Source organism: Moschus berezovskii, chromosome 26, assembly GCF_049115385.1.
Source record: "Moschus berezovskii isolate FMDL1 chromosome 26, NW_MosBer_1.0, whole genome shotgun sequence".
Classification (NCBI taxonomy): Eukaryota; Metazoa; Chordata; class Mammalia; order Artiodactyla; family Moschidae; genus Moschus; species Moschus berezovskii.
This window is the reverse complement of record NC_142485.1, coordinates 15,959,466-15,984,767: the sequence shown is the minus strand read 5'-3', so window position 1 is coordinate 15,984,767 and position 25,302 is coordinate 15,959,466. Positions and strand designations below refer to the sequence as shown.

At 48.8% G+C, this 25,302-nt stretch overlaps 1 protein-coding gene across 1 annotated transcript; it reads right to left on the bottom strand.

Moving 5' to 3' along the window:
- Nucleotides 1-13,558: 13,558 nt before the first annotated feature.
- On the bottom strand, nt 13,559-20,273 carry DUSP26 (dual specificity phosphatase 26). The gene is made up of 4 exons (XM_055416580.2): nt 19,990-20,273; nt 17,622-17,914; nt 15,487-15,701; nt 13,559-14,385 (listed from the first exon to the last, which is right to left on the bottom strand). Exons 1-4 carry the CDS (start codon nt 20,104-20,106, stop codon nt 14,186-14,188), a joined length of 825 nt encoding a protein of 274 aa, XP_055272555.1. The 5' UTR covers nt 20,107-20,273; the 3' UTR covers nt 13,559-14,185.
- Nucleotides 20,274-25,302: the final 5,029 nt, after the last annotated feature.

Genomic DNA, 25,302 nt, shown 5'->3' with positions numbered 1-25,302 from the left:
AAAGAAGATGCTGGCTGATACATCCAAAGCTGAAGCCTCTTGAGAAGTCTGAAGCAGAATTATGTTTCTAAATCTTCCATGGCAAGAAAAAAAGGTAATATTGAAGACTGAACTTCCAGAAAATCTTCTGAGGAGTCAGGGACTCTTCATTTCCAAGGTCCCACTTCAGCATCCGCTTAAGCCCCTTCATTTTATGGCCCTGTTAGCACTAGAGAAATGCATTTGGGAGAGAGTGCTGTTTCTGTGGAGGAACATAAGACCAGAAACCTTGATCCCATCACTTCACCTTTTACTCAGACTCTTCCACTGGCCAACATATCCAGCACTAAAATGTGGAAGAGAATGCTAACCATGGTTGGTTGTAAAAAGATTCATACTCAGGCTAAGTTACTTCAGTCGTGTCCGATTCTTTGTGACCCCTGTAATCCGCCAGGCTCCTCTGTCCAAGGAATTCTCCAGGCAAGAATACTACAGTGGGTTGCCATGTCCTTCTCCAGGGACTCTTCCCAACCCAGGGATTAAGCCCGAGTCTCTTATGTCTCCTGCGTTGCAGGCAGATTTTTTTTTTTTTAAACTGGGGAAGCCCAGTAAAAAGTGATAATTGACCCCAAATAAACATGTCATACTTCACAATTAGACACATTGTTATATTTCTCAAAGTCTTTTCATTTTTTAAGAGAACAATTTTCATAAGAATATTCAATTCTTTGAAGCAGTTTAGAGTTATTTATTATATATTCAGGCTAATGAGGCCTTTCCCTCATTTAATTCTTAAAAAATCCAGCCTTCCTCTGGAAGTCTCCGTACCAAAATGTTTTTAGGATGATTGATGCAACTTTCTTTCCCTTTTATTTATCTATTTTTGCCTGTGTTAGGTTTTCGTTGCTGTGCAGGCTTTTCTCTAGTTGCGACAAGTGGGGTCTACTCTCTAGCTGTAGTACAGGAGCAGCAATTTGTCCCTGCCCCTGGGTTCGATCCCTGGGTTGGGAAGATTCCCTGGAGAAGAGAATGGCTACCCACTCCAGTATTCTTGCCTGGAGAATTCCATGGATTCTATAGTCCGTGGGGTTGCCAAGAGTCAGACATGACTGAGCAACTTTCACTCACCCACTCCTGCTTCCCAGGTGACGCCAGTGGTAAAGAACCTGCCACTGCATGAGACATAAGAGACCTGGGTTTGATCCCTGGCTCAGGAAGACTCCCTGGAGAAGGGAATGGCAACCCACTCCAGTATTCTTGCCTGGAGAATCCCATGGACAGAGGTGCTTGGTGGGCTACAATCCATGGGGTCACAAAGAGTCAGACACAATTGAAGCGACTTTGCACGCACCCACACACTGCCCTTAGCTCCCAACCCACCTGGGAAATCCAATAAAGAGAATAAGGGAACTTCCTTGGTGGTCCAGTGGTTACGATTTCGAGCTTCCAGTACAGGGGACTCAGGCTCGATCCCTGGTGAGGGAACTGAGATCCCACATGCTTTGCAGCACAGCCAAACGGAAAAGAGAGAGAGAGAGAATAAGGCTTTGGTGTGACCCTGGAAGCAAAGCTTCCTTTCTCTCTCCTAAAGGATCGTCATTTCTGGGGTGATGCCTGCGCTCTCCCTAGGTATCTCCTAAGCATTCCCGATGAAGTTTCTAGGTGCCAGCGGAGGCTGGAAAGAAACAGGCTAGCTTGGTTTCCCAGGGACCCTTCACAGCCCTGCTGTGAATTAGGATTTCTGGAACGAAGGAATCCTCTAGGCCAGAGCGGAACCATCATCCCACATGTGAGAGTGGAGATTGGAGAATGAGACAGAGGATGAGAGAAAAACACCTTTGACAGAGCACCTGCTGCATGCCAAGCCGGTATTTAGTACTTCACATTTTTTTCATGGATTCCTCACCAGAACCCTCAGGGTAAGGTTATTTTTACTTTTTCTTTTTTTTTCCAGCCACACCATGATACATTTGGAATCTAGTTCCCTGATCAGGGATCAAAGCCTCACCCCCTGCCTTAGAAAGTGAGGTCTCAATCAATGGACCACCAGGGAAGTCCCCATCCATTCATTTAAAAATATTCCTCCCTTAAAAATGGGGAACCTGAGGCTTTCCTGGTGGTGCAGTGGTGAAGACTACAAGCTTCCAATGCAGGGGGCCTGGGTTCCGATCCCTGGTCAGGGAACTACACCCAACCTGTGGCAACTAAGAAGATCCTGCATGCCACAGCTGAGACCCGGTGCAGCCAAGTAAATAAAATGGCAAAACAGAGCAACAGCAGAACAGAGAGCCTACTTCCCATTGTCTTGAGGTTGGGCTGGACTTACTTGTACTTGTCAGAAACAAGCTGAGTGAAGTACAGATGACAGTGGTTGATTTCCGAGACTGGGTCATAAAACTTCACTGTGGTTTCTCTCTTGCTTCCCCTCTTCCTGGCTCTGTCTGTCTGTCTGTCTCCCTTTGGTCACTTGCTCTGGGGAGGCCAGAACTCATGTCCCATGAACACTCACCTGTGGAGAAGTCCCACAGCAGGGCACACAGGTCTCTCTAGCAGCTTTGTGAATGGACATTCTGCCTTTGCCCCTGTCCCGGCTGCGGACTCTTGGGAGACCCTGAGGCAAAACCACACAGTTCAGCTGCTCCTGAATTCCTGACCCACAGGAACTAGGAGACACCCAGTGTTTGCTGTTCTGAGCCACTGAGTTTGGGGGGTAATCTGTTTTTGAGCCAGAGACAAATATGGCAGCCACTGTCGCGAAGAGCTGTGAGAGTGCAGGGGCTCTGACCCTCCAGTTTATTTCTGTCTCAGGAATATTCCAAAGAGAGGAGGTGAATTCTGCTTCACAGAACCATGTGGAGACCCGGGTTCCACGCTCTCGTGGTTCCGCCCTGTGCTAGGGTATGTTCCTTGTTCATCTGTGAGAAGCCAACCGACCAGTCACGTAGCCTAGGTTCTAACCCTATGGGAGGGGACAAAAGAGCGGAAAGAAGGCATTTTCCTTGTAGGAATTCAAGTTTTACTTTTGTTCCCATTCCACTGGTGAGAGCTTAGTCACCAGGTCACACCTATTTGCAAAGAAACCTGAAGAATGGAGTCTCAGGCTAGACAATCGCCCTGAAGCTCCGGGCAGGTCTGTAGTAACAGGAGGACTTGAAGGATGGAATTGGGTGGATGGAGGCCCAGCAACCCACCCCGCCCATGCCCGACCCAGTGTTGGCACCTTCTCTGTGACTTGTAGTGACACTTTTCCAAGGCCGGTGGTTAAGACTCTGTGCTTTCAATCCCTGGTTGGGGAACTAAGATCCTGCATGCCACATGGCTGGACCAAAATAAATAAACTAAAAACAAAAACGAAGATGATTGCACATGATGTTTGCTAACTGACTTTGTATTTTTAGCTTTTTAGTTTATATTGTAGTATGGCGGCTCATCAGTAAAGAACTCGCCTGCTTAGTGCAGGAGACTCGGGTTCGATCCTTGGGTTGGGAAGATTCCCTGAAGGAGGAAGTGACAACCCATTCCAGTATTCTTGCCTGGAAAAACCATGGACAGAGGAGCCTGGTGGGCTACAGTCCACAGGGTCTCAAAGAATTGGATACCACTTAGCTTCTAAACAGCAGCAGCAGTTGATTAACAATGTGGCTTCAGTTTCAGGTGTATAATAAAGTGATTCAGTTATACAGATACCTGTCTCTATTCTTTTTCAAATTCTTTTCCCAATTAGCTAACCTATGTTTTAAAAGTTAAAAATAAAATGAAGGATTGGATAAGCTTGGTGGTTTTCAACTTTTTGCGTGCATGTATGCCAGAATGTTTGTTAAGTAATATTTAAAAACAGACACTGCATGCAGTAGAGGTATAAAAACAGAACTGATCTGTTTGAATCATGTGGAGTTTCTCTCTGATTTTCCCCCATCCCAACAGCGGGCCCACAGAAAACTGTTTCAAGCACTAGAGGTCTGTAAGGCATGATCAGAAAGCCCCCAAGTGAGACGCACTCCTGGTCTCCTTCCAGTTCTGGTATTTCTGAGGCTCTGATCACTCACCTGTGTTCCCTGCCCTGGGCTGGATCACAGCTCCATCTTTCTGGGCAGCTGGGGACTTGTACCTGGCAGGTATTGGTGGAGGAAGATGAAATGAACCTTTGCCCTGGGTCTCCAGCCTCACCTCACTTCATCCCTTTTCTGACCTTGTGATGTATCTCGCCTTTCTCCTAAGGCAAGTGAGGGTGCCCCCACCCCGCCCCACCCTTGGACCAAGGGTCTAAGCGAGGAGCTCTGAAGGCATGTTCCAGAGGCCAGCACATCACAGATGACCTTGAGGTCCACCCCTCGGACGGAGACGTGGAAATTCTCAGAGCAAGCAGCCTCCCTCCCCAGGTTGACGCTTTTTCTAACCCTCTTCTGGGCTGTCACTGGCTTCAACTGGATTAGGAGCTCAGGCTCTGACTTTCTCAGCTTTGGTCCAGTTTGTGAGTGACCCTCAGTGATTGAAAGGGGACAGGCCTCTCTGCTCTGATTTTTCCCTACCCCAATTCTCAGAATTCTCAAGAATACAGACTGCCATAGAGAAAGTTACCTAGGGAGAAGAGAGGTCCTTTCTTTTAGTCCATGACCATTGAAAGCTGGCTCCTGAACAGGTAAATATTCCCCTCCCTGCTTCCTAGGTTCTTTCCAGAGAGATCTGGGGGGTGTCAGTCACCTTCTCCCAGGCTGGCTCCAGAAGAAAAAGTGGAATTTGGCAGAGACCTTAAGGAAAAATCCCAGTCCATTCAGAAGGCTGGTAACCACTGCCCACAAACAGCATTCTAAGAATGGCTGGGGCAGTCCCACTCCTGGGCATATATCCGAAGAAAACCATAATCCAAAGATCCACACAGCCCTGTGTTCATTGCAGCACTGTTTACAATAGCCAAGACATGGAAGCAACCTAAATGTCTAATTTAACATCTAAGCAACCTAACTGATGGATGAGTGGATAAAGAAGATATGGTACAAATATACAATGGAATGTTCAGTTCAGTTCACTCAGTCAGTCGTGTCTGACTCTTTGCCACCCAATGGACCCCAGCACACAGGCCTCCCTGTCCATCACCATCTCCCGGAGTTCACTCAAACTCATGTCCATCGAGTCAGTGATGCCATCCAACCATCTCATCCTCTGTCGTCCCCTTCTCCTGCCTTCAATCTTTCCCAGTAACAGGGTCTTTTCCAATGAGTCAGTTCTTTGCATCAGGTGGCCAAAGTACTGGAGTTTCAGCTTCAGCATTAGTCCTTCCAGTGAATGTTCGGGATTGATTTCCTTTAGGATGGACTGGTTGGATCTCCTTGCTGTCCAAGGGACTCTCAAGAGTCTTCTCCAACACCATAGTTCAAAGGCATCAATTTTTCAGTGTTCAGCTTTCTTTATAGTTCAACTCTCACAGCCATACATGACCACTGAGAAAACCATAATCTTGACTAGACAGACCTCCGGAATGTAACTCAGTCATAAAAAAGAATGAGGGGCTTCCCTGGTGGTCCAGTGGCTCCCAAGACTACACGGTCCCAGTGCAGGGGGCCCAGGTGTGATCCCTGATGAGGCAACTAGATCCCACATACTGAAACGAAGAGTTCTCACGCCACAGTTAAAGATCATGCTTGCTACGCATCTAAGCCCCAGCACAGCCAAATAAATAAACAAGAGTGTAACCATTCCATTTGGAGCATGGATAGACCTTGAGACTATCATATGGAGTGAAATGAGTCAGACAAAGAAAAGCAATATATGATATAGCATATATGTGAAATCTAAAAAGATATATACAAATGAACTTACTTACAAAGCAGAAATAGACTTCCAGATATCAGAAACAAATGTATGGTTACCATACGTGTGGCAGGGAGGAACCAATCAGGAGTTTGGCATAAACACACACATACCATTAGATAGGAGATAGATACCCAATAAGGACCTATTAGATGGCACAGGGTACTCGACTCAACGCTCTGGAAAGAGTATACTCATACTCTACGTGAGGAAAGAAGCTAAAAAAGAATGAATACTTGTATATGTATACCTGAATCACTTTGCTGTTCACCTGAAGGTAATACAGCACTGCAAATCAACTGCTGCTGCTGCTGCTAAGTCACTTCAGTCGTGTCCGACTCTGTGTGACCCCATAGACAGAAGCCCACCAGGCTCCCCCGTCCCTGGGATTCTCCAGGCAAGAACACTGGAGTGGGTTGCCATTTCCTTCCCCAATGGGTGAAAGTGAAAAGTGAAAGTGAAGTCGCTCAGTCGTGTCCGACCCTTAGCGACCCCACGGACTGCAGCTTACCAGGCTCCTCCATCCATGGGATTTTCTAGGCAAGAGTACTGGAGTGGCTTGCCATTGCCTTCTCCGGCAAATCAACTACACTGCAATAAAATTAAAATTAAAAAAATAGACATTTACTTAAGAAATAAACCCAAAGGAATGGTCAGGGCGGGGTGGGGATAGGGAGGAGATGAGGGTCAGTGGACTTTCCCAGGCTTCTTAGGCTTCTTATTTCTGGGTAAGACGTTACGACGCAGTGATAGAAGGTCAATTTACTGCCAGGGTTGGAGGCAAACAATCTTCAGGGGGGAGGCAGATCCAGTGTGAGAAAATGGCTATGGGCAGCGATGACTGGAGGGCAGGCTTGTCCTTGTCCCATTGGGACCGCCCCTGCTCAGACTCGCCATGTGCAGACGTGGCTTACGGTGCCTTTCCACATTTCAAGAGAAACTGGAAATCTGAATGTTGTGCAGCATTTCCTGGTTATCGAGACGTTGCATGGAAAACAAAATACCCTCCGCTGGTGGGTTTTGCTCAGGGATGCAGCGCCCTTGCCCAACATATCTTCCTCCCTCTGACTGTGTCACCAATTCTTAGTTTTTCTTTTAAAGATTTTTTTTTTTGAATGTGAACCCTTTATTGAATTTGTTACAACATTGATTCTGTCTTATGTTTTGGTTTTTTGGCCCTCAGGCATGAGAGGTCTTAGCTCTTTGACCAAGGATCAAACCTGCACCCCCTCCCTGCACTGGAAGGCAAAGTCCCAACTACTGGACCACCAGGGGAATCCTACTAGTTCTCAGTTTTCAATCCAAGTCAGAGATGAGTCCTGGCATTTGAAAGCGGTGTTCATGGCGTGTCAAGGGGCTTTGATCAGTTTCCCATTGCTGTTGTAACAAATGGCCGCTAACTTCATGGCTTGAACAATGCACATTTATTGTCTTACAGTGTGGTGGGTCAGAACTCACTGGGCTAAAATCACTCTCTGTCAGCCGGTCACCTTCTGCTCTGGAGGATCTAGGAAATTTTTCTTGCCTATTCCAGCTTCTAGAAGTGCCCACATTCCTTACACCACAGCTCCCATCCTTGTCTTCAAAGACAGCAATGGATCCTCAGATCAAATCTCTCAGCTCAGTTTGAAAAGGTTCTGTGCTTTTTAAGGACTCATGTGATCAGGCCTCACAGGATACTTCAGTGCAGTCTTCCCACCGTGAGGTTGCGGGGTTTTCAAAAGTAATTAAAGACTGCTGGGTCTTCATTGCTGCACACAGGCTTTCTCTAGTTGTGGTGAGTAGGGAGAGCCATGCCACTGTCTAGTTTCGGTGCTCGGGCTTCTCGTTGCTCTGTTGCAGTCGGAGGCCTCTAGAGCACAGGCTCAGTAGTTGTGGCGCAAGAGCTTAGTTGCTTCATGGCATGTGGGATCTTCCCAGACCGGGAATCGAACCTATATCCGCTGCATTGGCAGGCAGGTTCTTAACCCCTGGACCACCAGGGAGATCCCAAGGTTTTGGTTTTAATTACATGTGCAAAATAACCTTTGCCACAAAGGTAATATATTCAGAGATTCTGGGGTTCAGAGAATCAACAGGGCTCTTCCCCCTAAATTTTTCCATTGTTTGCTCATTTCTTCTTCTGCAAAAAAATAAGTTCTGAGGACAGAAACTTATGATAAATAGGTTTTATCTTTCTGCATAATCTAGCCCACTCTTTTTCTGTTCAGGCTTTTTTTTCCTTAAAATATGTTTCTTTTTTTTCTTTCTATTTTCTTTCTAGTTGAGGTATACTTGATTTACAGTATCATATAAGTTTCAGGTGTACAACATAGGGGTTCACGATTTCTAAAGGTTATATTCCATTTATAGTTATAATAAAACACTGGCTATATTCCCTGTGCTATACAATATATTCTTGTAACTTAATTATTTTATATATAGTAGTTTGTACTTCTTAGTCCCTGCCTTACTGTGCTCCTTCCCACTTTCCTCTCCCCACTGGTAACCACTAATTTGTTCTATAGATCTGTGAGTCCATTTCTGCTTTGTTATATTCACTATTTTGTTTTATTTTTTAGATTTCATGTAAGTGATATCATACAGTGTTTGTCTCTGACTTATTTCACTTAGCAGAATACCTTGAAAGTCCATCCATGTTGTTGTGAATGGAAAAATTTTATTAGTTTTTAATGACTGAGTTTTTAATTAGGCTTCCCTGGTGGCTCAGCAGTAAAGAATCGGCCTGCAATGCAGAAGACTCAGGTTTGATCCCTGGGTCAGGAAAATCCTCTAGAGAAGGAGACAGCAAGCCATTCCAGTAGCCTTGCTTGGGAAACTCCATGGATAGAGGAGCCTGGCAGGCTACAGTCCACGGGTTCACAAAAGAGTCGGACATGACTTAGCTACTAAACAACAACAACATTCCATTGGGTATATATACCACATCTTCTTTATCTGTTTATCTGTTGATGGGCACTTAGGCTGTTTCCATATCTTGGCTATTGTAAACAATGCTGCTATGAACATTGGGGTGCCTGTGTCTTTTTGAATTAATGATTTCCTTTTTTTATCCCAGTAAATACCGAGGAGTAGGATTGCTGGATCATACAGCAGTTCTATTTTTTTGGAGAAATCTCTCATACTGGTTTCCAATGCAGCACCAATTTACATTCCCACCAAGAGTGCACGAAGCTTCCTTTTTCTAAGGGATCTGTTTGTAGGGGGCCCTTCAGTGAGGTGTGGCTGCACCCTCACCAGCAGTGATATTTTCAGCTGCCAGTCTGCTTTCTAGCTCCATCTGCTGCCGTGGTGCGCAGAAACAGAAGCTCTATCTTCACTGCCGCTCCCTGAGCAGCTTCTCAGCTGGGATTAGTAACAGGGTGAAGGACCAGGCAAACATTCCTCCTTCTCCCCAGAGTCGCCAAGGGCCCTGGGGCCAGCCCCGAGGGTTTGAGTCGACACTGGATGGGGCAGGCTGGGAGGATGATGAGCTAGGCTTGAGTCACAGTTCCCTGGGGGCAGGAGGCTCTGCCGGTGAGAGGCGCAGGCTGCATCTAACAAGAGCGCGTTTATTCCTGTTCATTTTCAAGTTCTATGCTAGGGTCCAACGTGTCCATTGTGCGAGAACTGGATGCAGGAAGCTGTTTTTTTTTTTTTTTTTAATATTTTTTCTTTGGCTGTGTTGGGTCTAAGTTTTGGCATGCAGCATCCTTTTTTTTTTTTTTTTTTCATTTTTAGGATTTTATTTATTTTTTTACTTTACAATATTGTATTGGTTTTGCCATACATTGACATGAATCTGCCCCGGGTGTACATGTATCCATCCTGAACCCCCCTCCCACCTCCCTTCCCATCCCATCCCTCCGGGTCATCCTCGCGCACCAGCCCCGAGCATCCTGCATCATGCATCGAACCTGGACTGGCAATTCGTTTCACATATGATAATATACATGTTTCAATGCCATTCTCCCAAATCATCCCACCCTCACCCTCTCCCACAGAGTCCAAAAGACTGTTCAATACATCTGTGTCTCTTTTGCTGTCTCCTATACAGGGTTATCGTTGGGCTTCCCTGGTTGCTCAGAGGTTAAAGTGTCTGCCTCCAATGCGGGAGACCCGGGTTCGATCCCTGGGTCAGGAAGATCCCCTGGAGAAGGAAACGGTAACCCACTCCGGTATTCTTGCCTGGAGAATCCCATAGACGGAGAAGCCTGGTAGGCTACAGTCCACGGGGTCGCCAAGAGTCGGACGTGACCTAGCGACTGAACGGAATGGAATACAGGGTTATCGTTACTATCATTCTAAATTCCACATATATGTGTTAGGATACTGTATTGGTGTTTTTCTTTCTGGCTTACTTCACTCTGTATAATAGGCTCCAGTTTCATCCACCTCATTAGAACTGATTCAAATGCATTCTTTTTAATTGCTGAGTAATACTCCATTGTGTATATGTACCAAAGCTTTCTTATCCATTCATCTGCAGAGGGACATCTAGGTTGCTTCCATGTCCTGGCTATTATAAACACTGCTGCAATGAACATTGGAGTACATGTATCTCTTTCAATTCTGGTTTCCTTGGTGTGTAAGCCCAGGAGTGGGATTGCTGGATCATATGGCAATTCTATTTCCAGTTTTTTAAGGAATCTCCACACTGTTCTCCATAGTGGCTGAACTAGTTTGCATTCCCACCAACAGTGTAAGAGGGTTCCCTTTTCTCCACACCCTCTCCAGCATTTATTGCTTGTAAACTTTTGGATAGCAGCCATTCTGACTGGTGTGAAATGGTATCTCATTGTGGTTTTGATTTGCATTTCTCTGATTATGAGTAATGTTGAGCATCTTTTCTTGTGTTTGTTAGCCATATGTATGTCTTCTTTGGAGAAATGTCTGTTTAGTTCTTTGGCTCAGTTTTTGATTGGGCATGTGGGATCTGGTTCCCTGACCAGGGATCGAACCCAAGCCCCCTGCATTGGGACTGTGGAATCTTAAGTCACTGGACCACCAGGGAAGTCCCAGGATCCTGGACTTTTAATGCTGGTTTGGGCAGGTGGTGGCTTCCCTGGGGGCTTAGAGGGTAAAGCGTCTGCCTGCAATGTGAGAGACCCAGGTTCAATCCCTGGGTCGGGAAGATTCCCCGGAGAAGGACATGGCAACCCACTCTGGTACTCTTGCCTGGAAAATCCCATTCATGGAGAAACCTGGTAGGCTACACAGTCCATGCAGTCGCAAAGAGTCAGACATGACTGAGCGACTTCACTTTGGGCAGGTGTAAGTGAGACATCTGTGACAGGTGTCCCCCTCAGCCCCCCTTGGAGGGGAGAACAGATTCTGTGTGGTCACCAAGCTGTGCCCTTCCCTTCTGTCTCTTGACCCCTGTAGGTCCCCCAAACACACACGTAACCTTAAATGGTGGAGGTGGAGGGACGTACACCAGTGTGATGGCCACACATGTAGATGCCGGAGCCAGAGCTCCCAGGTTGGAATCTGAGCTCTTCTGCGTACTATTTGAGTGTATCGTGTCCTCAGTCCTCTCTGACTCTCCATGGCCTGGAGCCCTTGGGGCTCCCCTGTCCACGAGATTTTCCAGGCAAGAATTCTGGAGTGGGTTGCCACTTCCTACTCCAGGGGATTTTCCCAGCCCAGGGATCAAACCCATGTCTCTCACATCTACTGCACTGGCAGGCAAATTCTTTATCCTGAGGAAAATTGCTTAACCTCAATTTCCTTGTTTCTACACATTGACGAGGAAATCACCTCACATGATTTTTAATGAGGATTAAATGACTTAATATCTGCAAAGACAGAGGAGTGCCTGGGTCAGAGCCACAATATGGCTTTTTAAAAATAATAATAATATATACATATATATGGGAGATATATATACACATATATATGGGAGATACATATATATATACACATATATATGGGAGATATAGATATATATTTATACATATATATTATGTATTTATAAATATATGGCTTCCTAGGTGGTGTTACCGGTAAAGAATCTGCCTGCCAATTTAGGAGGCATAAGAAACCTGGGATGGATCCATCTGTCAGGAAGATCCCCTGGAAATGGCAACCCACTCCATTATTCGCGCCTGCGAAATCCCATGGACAGAGGAGCTGGGGGAGAAAGGTAAATTAATATCACCAACACCCTCATGGCTGTGTGCTGGGGCCAAGGGTCCTAGCTGTCAGATCTTTTGGCCCCATCTTCCCACCATTGTAATGTGATTATGGGATGCAAGTGTCAAATGAGAGCTTTCTAACACTAAGAGCTAGTAACATGTAATGATTCCCGACCATCAAAAATGGCCAAGCAAGAGACTTCCTGGGTGGGCCAGTGGTTAAGACTCCAAGGCAGGGGGCATGGGTTCAATACTTGGTCAGGGAACTAAAATCCCATCTGCCTTGCAGTGTGGTCAATAAATAAATAAACATAATCTCTCTTTGCTTCAGTTAAAAAGAAAAAAAAAATGGCCAAGCAAATAAATGCTTGCTAACTATCATCAAATGACTTATTGAAAAAGCAGTTTATTTATGCCTGTGGAGAGTGGAAATCGTTCATCTGTGAAGGCATCTTTGAGCTTTGAGCTTCTGAGTTTCTGTACTTTGGGGTAGACTCTATGCTTTCGTTATATTAAGTGATCTTTCTCCTGTATTTTCCACTTCCTTTTACATCCCATCCTCTTCTTCCACTTATGCAGATATTCTGGGAACACACCGCCCGTTTTGTTTGTTTGTTTTTGCCACGGGAATCTTAGTTTTCTGACCAGGGATTGAACCTGTACCTTCTGTCAGTGGAAGGGCAGAGTGCTAAACACTGGACTGCCAGGGAATTTCTGGGAAACACACCCTTTTCAAAAGAAGGATGTGGTGAAAAAAAAAAAAGAGAAGGCTGTGGTGGCTGGCAGTTTAGCAGTTGGAATATTAAAAAAGACCCTACTATTCGCTCTGGTGGTTGACTCTATTTTTGGACTAGATTTACTAGGGGGATTATGTTTCCTCCTCGGAGGAAAACCTGGAAAGTTTAGAAGAGGAAGCGATCACATCACCTCCCCTTCCCTCGTCTCCAATTTCTTGGCACGAGGCAAAAACCCAACCCATGATTTAGGGCTGGGATTGACTTAAGATTAATATTCTGCTCTTCCACGAGAATGGGGGACTTGATATAGAAAGTAAGCTGCCTTTTTGAAAATAAGTTATATTGCGTTTGCCAAAAAGCTCATTCGGGATTGGAAACCCCTGAGTGCATTTTTGGGCCACCCTAGTATTTCTTACACACGGGAGTTTGCGAACAGGGACCTGTTTCAAGCTTTGACAACAGTGTGCCGAGTCCAGGCCGCAACTTGTTGGTCCTCTGCTGTCCCCGTGTGGACATAAATGGAAATAACAAGATATCCCTTACAGCAGGCATGTGGAATCGGACTTGGGAGAACACTCCCTTAAAAACTGGAAACGTTAGTCGCTCTGTCGTGTCCGAGTCTTTGCGATCCCATGGACTGTAGCCTGTCAGGCTCCTCTGTCCGTAGACCCCTCCAGGCGAGAATACTGGGGTGGGTTGCCATGTCCCTCTCCAGGGGATCTTCCAGACCCAGGGATCGAACCCCGGTCTCCTGCATTGCAGGCGGATCCTTTACTGTCCGAGCCGCCAGGGATGATCCCCCTTAAGAACCGCGGGAGGCATTAGGGCTGGTGGGCGCTCATGACCCTTAGGAGGGAGCCAGGGACTGCCCTCAAGACTGCAGACTCAGACAAGCTGTCAGTGATTCAAGAGGCTCGCGTCGTTTTCACCATTTTTATTTTTCCTGGAGACGCTTGGATCCAGTAAGCGAGTGATCAGTGATAGACTCGCAGTCATGCACCTCTGCTGTTTTGGGGCCACGACCAGCGCCCGCGGGCACGGCGCCAAACCTCCCACACCTCTTCCTGCCGTGTTTGGAGTAACAAGTCTGTAGGCTTCTCTCTTAGCTTTTCTCACCATCTCGTCACCGTCTGTCTCTCTGCTCCTGGCCCCACACAACTCGACATCATCACAGCTGTGCCTGCCGCCTCCCTGACTGTCCCCGTGGGGGCACAGGGCAGAGCGGGTCCATATCGGAGAGGGAGGGGAACACTTGAGCACAAAGAGGGGAAGGGGCTTTGAATCTCTGGGACCACCCTGCCTGGAATCCAGGACCCTAGCTGCCTCCCTCCCTGGCCAGCTCCCTGCTAGGTGACTGTCACCCTGCCTGGCTCACCCCTCCCCATCCCCTCACAACAGATAGCAGCTGTGGTCTGGGGCCATGTCCCAGCCCTCTAAGGAGAGCATGGGTTCACTCGGTCTCCCCCCCACCTGCCCCCTGGGCCTCCACCGTCCAGCTGGGATCCAGGGACCCACAGGCCCGGCCTGACCTCCCTCCCCCACCCCTCATGCCTCCAGCCCCTGCCGCAGCCTGCGGTCCAAGGCCAGGAGCTGCCTCAGGAAGCCCCGGTTGGGGATGATGCCTCGGTGGTCCTTGACTTTCTTGATGGCCTCCACGAGGGTGAGGCGGTGGTACAGCATGAGGTAGGCCAGCACCAGGGTGGCCGAGCGGCTCACTCCCACGGCGCAGTGCACCAGGATCCTCCCTGTGAACACAGACAGACGGAGAGAGGCAGCTGGGGGACCGTGAGCTGGGCTGGAGGAGGCTGGGGGCAGGTGAGGCGGAAGACGGGTCAGCAGAGATGCTCGGAGGCACAGATGGCGGATGGTAAGAATCTGAATCCCAGCAAACGGGGGCACACAGACGGGAAGACATGGAAAACCTGTAGCAGTTCAGCATCCATAAACCCAAAATGGGCTCGAAGACGGACTTGCCTGGTGGTCCAGCGTCTAAGACTCCAAGCTCCCAATGGAGGGGGCCCTGGCTCAAGACCTGGTCAGGGAACTAGATCCCGCATGCTACAGTTAAGACCCAGAACAGCCAAATAAGTAAACAAATAAGTATTTAAAACATAACTAACATAGAGCTTTAAAAAAAAAGAGCTTGAAGGGAGAGACTCAAGATTAATGCAAAACCAAGCTTTGTACCAAGTAGAGTTTCCGCTTGATACTCGCTGAGTGCATCCATGGTAAATCCTTTGTGTCTAACCTGGCCCTTCCTCAGTCCATTCTGGAGGGGGTGGGCGGGGGTGTGTGGGTGATCAGTATATATTTTTTCCTATTTAAAAAAATCTTTTCTTATTTTTTTTGCTGTGATGAACAGCATGTGGGAATCTTAGTTCTCCAACCGAGGATTGAACCCACACCCCTGCATTGGAAGAGTAAAGTCTTAGCCACTGGGGAAGTCCCAATACATCTTATATTTTTTAAATAAAATACTTTTTACTTTAAAAAATAAAATATTTTTATATCTTAAATATATATATATATTTCTGATCACTAAAGCAAGACAGGCAAAGCAAGAATCGTTAGAAAGTCTAGAAATATGTAAAGAAGGCAAGAATTAAAAAAATATATCTCCCATAATTTTCCCGCCCATGGGCAATTTGCCACTCTCCCGACATTTGGGATTATTTCCTTCTTTTTACGGATTGCATTGAAAAGATGGTTGAGAGAACAGTTTTCTTTCCTGAGCATCTGATCACATCATTCAAGTCTCTTTCTCTCTCCACACCCAGAGCCCTGGGCTCTGCTCTAACTCAGTGTCCTTGGGTCCACGCCTCCGCCTCGCTCCCCTCCCTTCCTACCTCCTGGTTGGCTCAGCGCCCGGTGGATGAAGTCGGCGGCCGCCTGGAAGTGGACGCTCATGTCGAAGGCCGGCGAGTCATGGGCCTCGACACCCAGGTAGCGGATGCCCAGCCCCTCGTAGGCTTCCGGCGTCCCTCGCCACCGGCTGTGAGAGGCGTTGAGGACGTGCGTGATGCCCAGGCGACGCAGCTCCCGATGGTTGCTGGCTATTTCCCTACATTGAGGAGCGGAGGTTAGAGGCGGTGAGGCTGCGCAGTGGAACCAGACACCCCGGTTGGTACCCTGATCACCGCCCGGCCAACACCACTGGCTCCAGGCCTTCCCTTCCCTTCCTGAGGACCCGATATGCGCATTAACTCTGAGTCTTGTCCTGGAGCAAAGCTGGGGAGTCCTGGAGAGATTTTTGGCCTGGGGGAGAGAAGACGGAGAGATGGGCAAACCGCAGCCCTGATAACATACTGAAAGATGCTCGGAGGCCATAGGCTTTTATTAATACTTGATCTCCGTGAGAAAGATCAACAGGGTTTGTACTTCATGGAAAGAAGTACCTGCCAATGGTGGAATCTAGCTGGACAAAGATTGGGGCATCTTGGGAGAGAGGAGTTTTCTTCACACCAGGGCATTCAGGTAGAGAGAGGAGGTTAGTGGATGGGTCTGGACGTGGCAGGGAGGATCTGGACACTGGACGGCTTGTTGGAGCAGCTCACGTTTAACCTGATAACCTTGAATTGCTATGGTTCTCACTACTCCCCCATTACTTTATTTTTATAATTTTTTTTTTCTCTGGCTGTCCCATGCGGCCTGCAGGATCTTAATTCCTCAACCAGGGATAGAACCTGTGCACACTAAAGTGGAAGCAGGAAGTTCTAAACACTGGACAGCCAGGGAAGTCCTTTTCCCGTTTAGACTCTCTCTGATGCCCAGAATCTTCTTGTGTTTAGCCAGTTATTCCAAGCCCATGGTTACCCTGTGGATGTCACCTGCAGGGGTTTCCGTGGTTCACAGCCTTCAGCTCATGCCAACAGGGTCATATCGAATGCCCTGTCTAGTGCCAACTCCTGGAACAGAAAGCATCCTGAACTAGAACCTCTAAGTCCTGGGCTCTGCTTTTTATGACCCGTGGGACCTTGGGCCAGTCCCAGCTTATCTGAGCTTCCAATTCCTCCTGTGTAACCGGGGGATAGTGGTACCTACCTCACCAGGCTATCGTGAAAAGTAACAGAGAAAAAGCCTGTGAAAAACTCCTTGTAGGCTCTAAAGCTCTCAGAAAAGACCTGAAGGGCCTCCTTTCTCTTTGACTCCCGTCTCTCTGTCGCCCCCATCTGGCAGAGCCTCTGCATACTCTGTGCCTTGGTTTGGTCCACCCCTCCCCGTTTTGTTGTATGTGCTAAGTCGCTTCAGTCGGACCCTTTGTGACCCTGTGGACTGTAACCCACCGGGCTCCTCTGTCCAAAGCCTTTTCCAGGCAAGAATACTGAAGTGGGCTGCCATGCCCTCCTCCAGGGGATCTTCCCGACCCAGGGATCAAACCCATGTCTCTTACATCTTCTGCATTGCCAGGCAGGTTCTTTACCATTAGTGTCACCTGGGGCACCCCTCGCCTTACCAACCACTGTTCCTGGCCCCAGTGATAGCCTTTTCCCAGGGCACAAAGATGGAAGGTCTGATCAATCATCCATGATGACCAGCCCACAGCACTAGCATATGAAAATGCTAACGCGTTGTGCCAGATGAATGACATGATGACTCGAACAGAGCCTGTCTGTCCAGAATTGGGTCTATCAGTAATGCTGTCCAACCTAAGAGACGTGGGTTTGATTCCTGGGCTGGGAAGATCCCCTGGAGGAGGGCATGGCAACCCACTCCAGCGTTCTTGCCTGGAGAATCCCATGGACAGAGGAGCCTGGAGGTCTACAGTCCATGGGGTCGCAAAGAGTCCGATTCGACTGAAGTGACTTAGCATACACTAATCCTGTCCACCCTCCCCAACACTCCAGCCTCCGCTCCACCCTTGTACCCCCTCCCTTCCATGCTCAGTGTGGAACCAACAGCACCACTCCTCGCCTCTCTGCCAGCCTTATCCTTTCTTCTTGCGCACACACACAGCCGTGGCCGCAGTCTGCCCGGTACCTACTGGTCTCCGAGGTAGAGGCCTGGCCAGACCTCATCGGCGTGGTTACAGGCTGTCTTGCCCGTGTAGAGCAGCCTCTCCAACTCGAAGACGTTGAGGAAGGGGTGCTGGACGGCGGGCGGCTCCTCCAGGGCGCCTCTCACGCGGACGGGAGACCTCGAGCCGCTCCGGGAGAAGCGGGCCATGAATGTCACCGAAGCCCAGAGCCAGTTGCCGGGACACATTTTGGAGGCGGCAGGAGGCCTGGCAGCCCGCGGGGTGCGCCAGGTGAGGCCGGGCGGGTGTCCAGGTGGCAGCTGCCGGCAGAGGCGAGGGGGTGAGAGACGCCTGAGCGATCTGGGGTGGCGGGGTCCCTTCCCGGCCCCGGGAGGAGGTTCTGGGGGAGGACGGTGAAGTCTGGCCCTGGGTGGGGCGGGCGCTCTGGACGGTCGTCTGCTTTGAGCGGCAGCAGCTCCTGTCGCCCTGCTCTTTGGCTCAGCCAGGCAAGGAGGTGGGAGCATCACATGTTCTTGTTTACGGGCCGAGGCAGCGGCCCAGCTGCTGGGCGTCTGCTCCACCACCCCGCCCCCACTCTGCACACACAGAGTCAACACACACACACACACACACACACACACATTTGGCATCTGGATGGCACGGCCCAGTGCTGGAAGCCTTGCCAGCCCGAGTCTGGGTCTCATCTGCCTGGGACTGCAGGCAGACAGGCTGGGGAGCTGGGAGGGGGATTTGGGGAGAGGTTCTGGATCCATCCAGAAGGAGTTGGCCTGAAGCCAGCAGCAGCTGGGGCCGTGACACAGCCATGCCGGCCTCAGGGGTGGGGTGGGGGGTGGGGGAGATGGGCTGCTTTAACCCCTTCCTGCCCTCCTGCCGCCTTAGCCCTCAGCCTGCTCTGGGAAGTCCAGGTGGGGGGATGGGGGCGCGTGGGGAAGAGTAGAAAAGAGGAAGCTGAAGTTTTTGAAAAACACTCGCTGAAGACCCAGGTTCATGGAAGGAAGCGCCAGTTATCTGGGCGCCACAGGCAAAGCAGCCTTCCTTGGTCAGTATGACAGGTATCACTGATTAAACCTCATCTCTCTGGGTCCAGGCAGGGCTGGAGTACTGTGTGTGTATGTGTGCGTGCGTGTGTGGGTGTGGGTATGTGGGTGTGTGGGTGGGGAGAGGCAGAGGGTGAGGGGCTGGAAGAGGGAGGAAAGGGAAGAAACGGGGGCTCCTGCCTGGCCCAGGGGCTCAGAGTGTGGAACTAGCGCCTGTGTTGCTGGTGAAATCAAGGGACCCTATTTAGCACACGGGGGTCCTCAGTGAGGGGCTGAAGAAGACGTGCCTGACTCTCTGTGAACAGTGGGGACCACGCACTGAGCTGTGGAGCTGGGAGGGGCCAGCCTTTGAGACTTGTCCTGGGGGCTGCAGGCAGGGGGGATTGTAGCAACAACCCCCCACCCAGCGCCTCTTAGCTCCTCTTCCTATCCCTCCTCCTGCTCCTCTCTTGCATGGTGATCCTGGCCCTCAGAAAAGGTGGGCCGCTCTGAAGAATCCCCCTCCCACTCCTTTTCCTGTCTTCTGCCCCAGGGACTCAAGGCAAGGTCCTCAGTGAGAGGCCATCTTCTGTCCTGCCCCTCTCCCCCCCAACCCCTCCCCCACAGTCTCAACAGGGGCCCAGTTTTCCCCAATCCCCCTGTCCCCCCAGGGCCAGGAAAGCTCCAGCACTGACGAGGCATCAGAAGCAGGGGTCTTAGGATCAGGACTGGCGAGGGGAGGCTGGATCTTAGGGTGTTGAGGGGTTGTTTAGGAAGAGAGATTTTTTTTTACTCCCAGTGGCTGATCAGAAGGAGTGTAGAAAGAGAACACTATAGCAATCGCGGCCACCTCCATCACCACTTTCACCATCATGACCATCATCCCCACCACCCCAGTTCTCATCATCAGCATCACCATTAGCATCATCTGCTTTCGCTCCGCAGGCCTAAAGACCTCACCCTTGGCTCCCAAACAACCTCTTCTGGGAACAGAATGCTGCTGCCTGTGTGATGCTGAATCGTGGAAAGGAAGCGGGAAGCAGCCCAGGTGTAGCGGGAGCTCCGTGGCACTCGCTTTCTCCCGGTTCCGGCCCTGGACGCGCTCCAAGCCCATCCGCCAGCTTTCGGGGGCCCCGGTCCGCGGCCCCCCTCCCGCACCCCCTCGCTCTACTGTGCTTGTAACAGGTTCATGGCTGTCGCCCAGCCCTCGCCAACCCAGACAGCCAGGCGCGGAGGCAGGGAGCCCCGGCAGGGCCCCGCCGGCGGGCTCCCAGGCCCTTTTAAGCGCCCCCCGTCCCCCGCCCGGCGCCCCCCAGCCCCGATCCCCGGCGCCCGCCCACCCGCCGCGGCCCCGCTACCTCGGGAGGCGGCGCGGGTCTCAGTCCCGGAGGCGCATCGCAGGCGCAGGCAGCCCCACGGCCATGGCTCCGCCGCCGCCTCGGTCTGGCTTGGCAGACCGGTTGACGGATTAGCATCTATTTTTAAGCCATGACACGCACGTCGAAGCGGGGCTGGTGTCCGTGTGCGCGTGTGTCGGCGACACGCAGGGACCCGGTCTCGCACCCGGGGGCCCGAGCGCACAGGCGGCGTGGGCCACGCAGCCCGCACCCCCTGCGGCCCCGCCTCGCGGGCATGCTCGTGTGTATGTGTATTTTCGGAGCTGCGCCAATGACAGGCACTCTGCCTGAAGCTGACATTATGTAAGGCGGCCCAGACGGTGTCTTGAGCACACACGCTCCTCCCCAGGCAGCATTAATTACACAGACTCCAGGACGATGCCCACTCTCTTGTACATGTCTCCTGCGCCAGAACACTATGGCACAAATAACTCTTGTCCTTAAGCCTGATTAGGATTTACTAAGCACGGTGTACCCTGTGCTTCACAGATCTTAACTCATTTTATCTTCATCACAGTTTGGAGGGAGGAGAGGATATTGTTATTGTACCCATTTGAGGGAGGAGGAGATGGAGGCATCCAGAGGCTAAGTCATTTGCCCAGGGCACTCCCTAGGCATTGCCAGAGCTGAAAGTCCCAGCCTGGTTGCCTGCCTGGGAAGTTCAAGTCCTTAAGGGCTTCCTGAACAGGTGTCAGCCCCTTTATTCACCCGCTCTCTCCCCCCGCCCCCCAATACACACACAATGGAGAAGGCACAGTGGATTTCTTTTTCTTTTTCTGAAAAGGCATTTATCTGGCTGCTCAGGGTCTTAGCTGTGGCATGTGGGATCTAGCTCCCGGACCAGGCTGGAACCCAGTCCCTCTGCATTGGGAATGTGGAGTCTTAATTACTGAATCACCAGTTCAGCACAGTGGCTTTTCATCAGGAAGCCATTTTCACCAGGCTCCTTGTGAATTTCCTTTTCCTCCACTCCTGAAGAAATTCACATGTTGCTTTTTGATGATACTTAAGTTTCACTTGCTTTTCTACCCTAAGTACCTTGGTGGCTACCGTATTGTAAACACTTTGAAGGCAAGGACTGTGTTGTGGTCCCTGGCGCCCGGCTCACTGTGTGATGGGGGTGGGGTGGGGGCAGTAATGAATGTTATCAGGGGATGCTTTAAAAAGACTAAGCCTCCAGGCAAGCTGCCTGGCGGGAGGAAGGCAGGAAGAAGACAAGGTCAGGCTGGACCTGGCTGGGGATGAGTAGATGGTATACCTACTGTAGCTGAAACCAGGACGGACTCCATTCCTAGAGGGAGAGTAGATCAGGCTTTGAAATCTGAATCAGAGAAAGTGACACAGTCCCCAGGTCAGCTCCATCACGGGATGCCAGTAATTCCCCTTCTAGCCAGTCTTTTCTGCTCTAGAGAAGCAAATACAATTCCTTTTCCTTGTGCCTTCTTCGTATGGAAGTTTACATGAAGAAATGAAATCTTCATCACTGAAAACAAAAACTCTCCTGGGAAACTGGGATTTGTCAATTCAGGAAAACTTTGGTAAAGAATGGTCACAGGGGACTTCCCTGGTGTCCAGTTGTTAAGACTCCTCATGTCCAATGCAAGGGGTATGGTTTAATCACTTAGTTGGGGACTAAGATCCCAAATGCCAAATGTGCTGACAAAAAGTAAACATTAAAAAGAAGAAATGGTTCTGAATCAAACTGTTAAAGAGCATATGTCATACACTAACCTCATTAGAAGTGATGGAGACTTTAGGGTTGGTAGGTTGAGAAGATGTTGTAGATGATAAACTTCATCTCAGTCTTTAGTTGAGATCTAAATCTTTCAACCCTACATTGCACTTTTTTCAAAAAGCTGGGAAAATATGCTTTAAGGCATACTATAGACAATTTCGGAGAAGGCAATGGCAAGCTACTCCAGTACTCTTGCCTGGAAAATCCCATGGATGGAGTAGCCTGGTAGGCTACAGTCCGTTGGGTTGCTAAGGGTCGGACACGACTGAGCGATTTCACTTTCACACATTGGAGAAGGAAATGGCAACCCACTCCAGTGTTCTTGCCTGGAGAATCCCAGGGACGGGGGAGCCTGCTGGGCTTCTGTCTGTGGGGTCGCACAGAGTCGGACATGAGTGGAGTGACTTAGCAGCAGCAGCAACCATAGAAATTGTCCATGGATTAAGATGGTGTCAACCTACAACTCAAACGGCTTCATACTTTTCTTGGTAACTTCTTAGAAGGCTTATTATGTGTCCAGGTGACACCCAGCTGAACTAATGATGGAGAGGGAGGGAGAATGGAAGAAAGAGTTAGTAAGAAGGTAATGGAGAGGATTCGACAGGTAATGAGCAGAAGGAAAGAGAATAAGCATGTATCAATAACTTATTATCATCAACTCCTTGGATTCCCATGTTTATGAACTCATTTAATCCTACTTCCCTTTGAGGTGGGTGTTATTATCTTCATTGAATACATGAGGAGACTGATACTTGGCCAGATTAGTTAACTCACCCACAGCTAATTAGTGCCAGACAGGGGTTCAATCCCAGGACTATCTGATTGCAAAATTTTATATTTCAAGATGAGGTTGAAGTATCGCTTCTTCTACAAAGCCTCTCTTGATCTACTCTTATTTGTTCTTTTCCTTTTCTTTGCACTTCTAATGACTTCTAGCAAAGGACATATGGGCTAGCAACTTCATGATTTGCTACATTTATTTAAATGTCTGTTCCCATTATTAGAAGTTATGAATGGATTCACCACGTTGGGATGAAAAGAACAGAGATGATAAAAAAAAAAAGGCAGATAGGAATAGATTTCCAAGTGGTTTCTAAAGAAATACTTCTTCTAAAAAAAGAGTTACATAGAGAGAGGGAGAAAGAGTTCAGTATGAGCAGAAAGGAGGAAAAACAGGCAAGACTAAGGAATACATGTTAAATGGTAGTTCTAACTGCTACGGTTTAACTATGGACTCTGTGCTACTGGGTTAAACGCTTTTCATCTGTTAGGTAATTTAATCCCATAACGTAGATATTATTAATTCCATTTCCTAGTTGAGGAAATAGGTTTCATGGTGGTAAACCCATTCCGAAGCAGCCAGATAGCTAATCACTGGGATTTGGGCATGGTTTTAAACCTAGAACTGTTTAAAACCAAATCCTGGGCCTCAAAGCACTGTAGCGTAAGGAAAAATCGTGGTAATAGTGTGTGTGCGTGCGTGCGAAGTCACTTCAGTCGTGTCTGACTCTTCGCGACCCCGTGGACGGTCGCCCACCAGGCTCCTCTGTCCATGGGATTTTTCAGGCAAGAATACTGGAGTGGGTTGCCATGCCTTCCTCCAGGGCATTTTCTCTACTTACGGACAGAGAGCATCTTCCCTACTTTGTGGGCAGGTTCTTTACCACTAGGGCCACATGGGGAGCCCAATAGTTAGTGTATCAAGCCCTATTTTGTGCCAAGAATGTAGCAGAACTTACAGGAATTACCCGAAGGAAGCCAGAGCAGGCGTTCTCAAGCACCCCGCCCCCACTGGTCCCTCAGCGGGCGTGGCTCCCGGGTGCCAGGCTCTGCAGGTTTTGGAGGTTGGGGGCGGCGGCCTTTAGTCCCCCGGGAGGTCACCCGACGCCCTGTAATCATTTGCAGTAAGTAGAGAAATGCAGATCGGGAAGGACCTGGCTTCCCCCAACCACGCCCTCCGCACTGCCACGCCTGTCGGTCCCGGGCTGGTCCACCCTGAGCTCGGCTGCAGGTTTAAACGGCCCCTTTCGTGGACAGGTTCAGGCCACAGGGCCCCGACAGGTATGACTGCATTTAGCGATGGGGGTGTGGGGAGGGCAGGCGGGGCAGAGAACGACTCCACCTGTCTTTCCAGAATGGAGGGAAGATGCCCCGTCCGGATGATGGCTTATTCTTCCAGATCTCCATCCTCCGCCCCCATCTGGCACCCCGTCTGCCCCAGGTCCCTGCGTGTGATCTGCGTGTCGGTTGTCCCAGGCGTCAGCCAGGCATGAACCGGCTGGTTTCCCCCGCCCCGGGCCGCTGCTGGCTCTGAACTGGGGAGGAGGGCTAGCAAGTAGGTCCTTTCCGGGTCGTGAGAATCTGGTTTTTGCGTCAACTCTAAAGCCTTCCTTCTCCGTCGGTTCAACAAAATGTTCTGTAGCCCGGTTCGCTGACTTACCTAGAAGGTGGACACTTCTTATCACTATGAATAGTCCCTTTTTCTAAGAACCACACATTTATCCCGAAGAGTGGATGTTCTTTCCATTAGCCTGATTTTGTGATGAAAAGAAACTCTGGGGAGACTGTCAAGTCCTAGAGCGGTAAATTATAGCATCATTAGTTGCGAACAAAACGGTATAAAAGGAATACACAGTAAACATCACTATTACCAAAAAAAGAAAAAAGAAAAGGCAAAGCATGTATGAAAGCACATTTCGAAAAAGACTGAATGGCAATATGCCGAAGAGTTAAAAGAGTTGAACTCAGAGTGAGACTATAGATAACTTTTGTCTTGCACTTTAAACTGTCTACATTTCCTGCGTTTTCTACCATCAGTGTGAATTAATTTAAAATGTCAGTTGTGTGAAATCAGTCCAGACTTCCTTACTGGAAATGAATGTCCCACTGGTGCTTGAAGAGAATATTCAATCTCTGCTTGGGGTCACAGGTTTCTTTATTTCCTTTCTATATAAGATTTTAAATATTCTAAATTCTTAAATTCCTCTCTTGTTTTTACCAGCTGCTTTGTTTTTTTAAATTTTTGGCCTCACCCCAAGGCATGTGGGACCTTACTTCCCCCACTAGGGATTGAACCCAAGACCCCTGTATTGGAAGGCAGAAGTCTTAACCACTGGACCATCAGGGAAGCCCCTTTACCAGCTTTTGAGGGAGGGAATGTTTAGTAAAAAAAATAACTTACTATGATTTTCTGCTACCTGTTTGTGGGTTTCTTAATTTTTTTTTCTAATTCTGTCAGTTTTATGGGGGTATAGTATCAGTCTGTATTATTAGGTACACAAACTTCACAGGGTTTTAAAAATGCATTGTTATTATTTTTAAAATGTTTTAGTCAATAAGCAGTTTCTCTAAGAGTTAAAAAAAATCTTTTTTGGAATAATATATCTTTGCTTATAATTCTTCTGTTTGAGTGTAACTCATAAACTGTCTTTAGCTAGATTAAAAATTAAACTGTATTTTAATCAATGACTTTTTATATTTATTGTGCCTTATATTATTTTTAATTTTTTGTTTGTTTATATATTTATAGTATTTAAAAA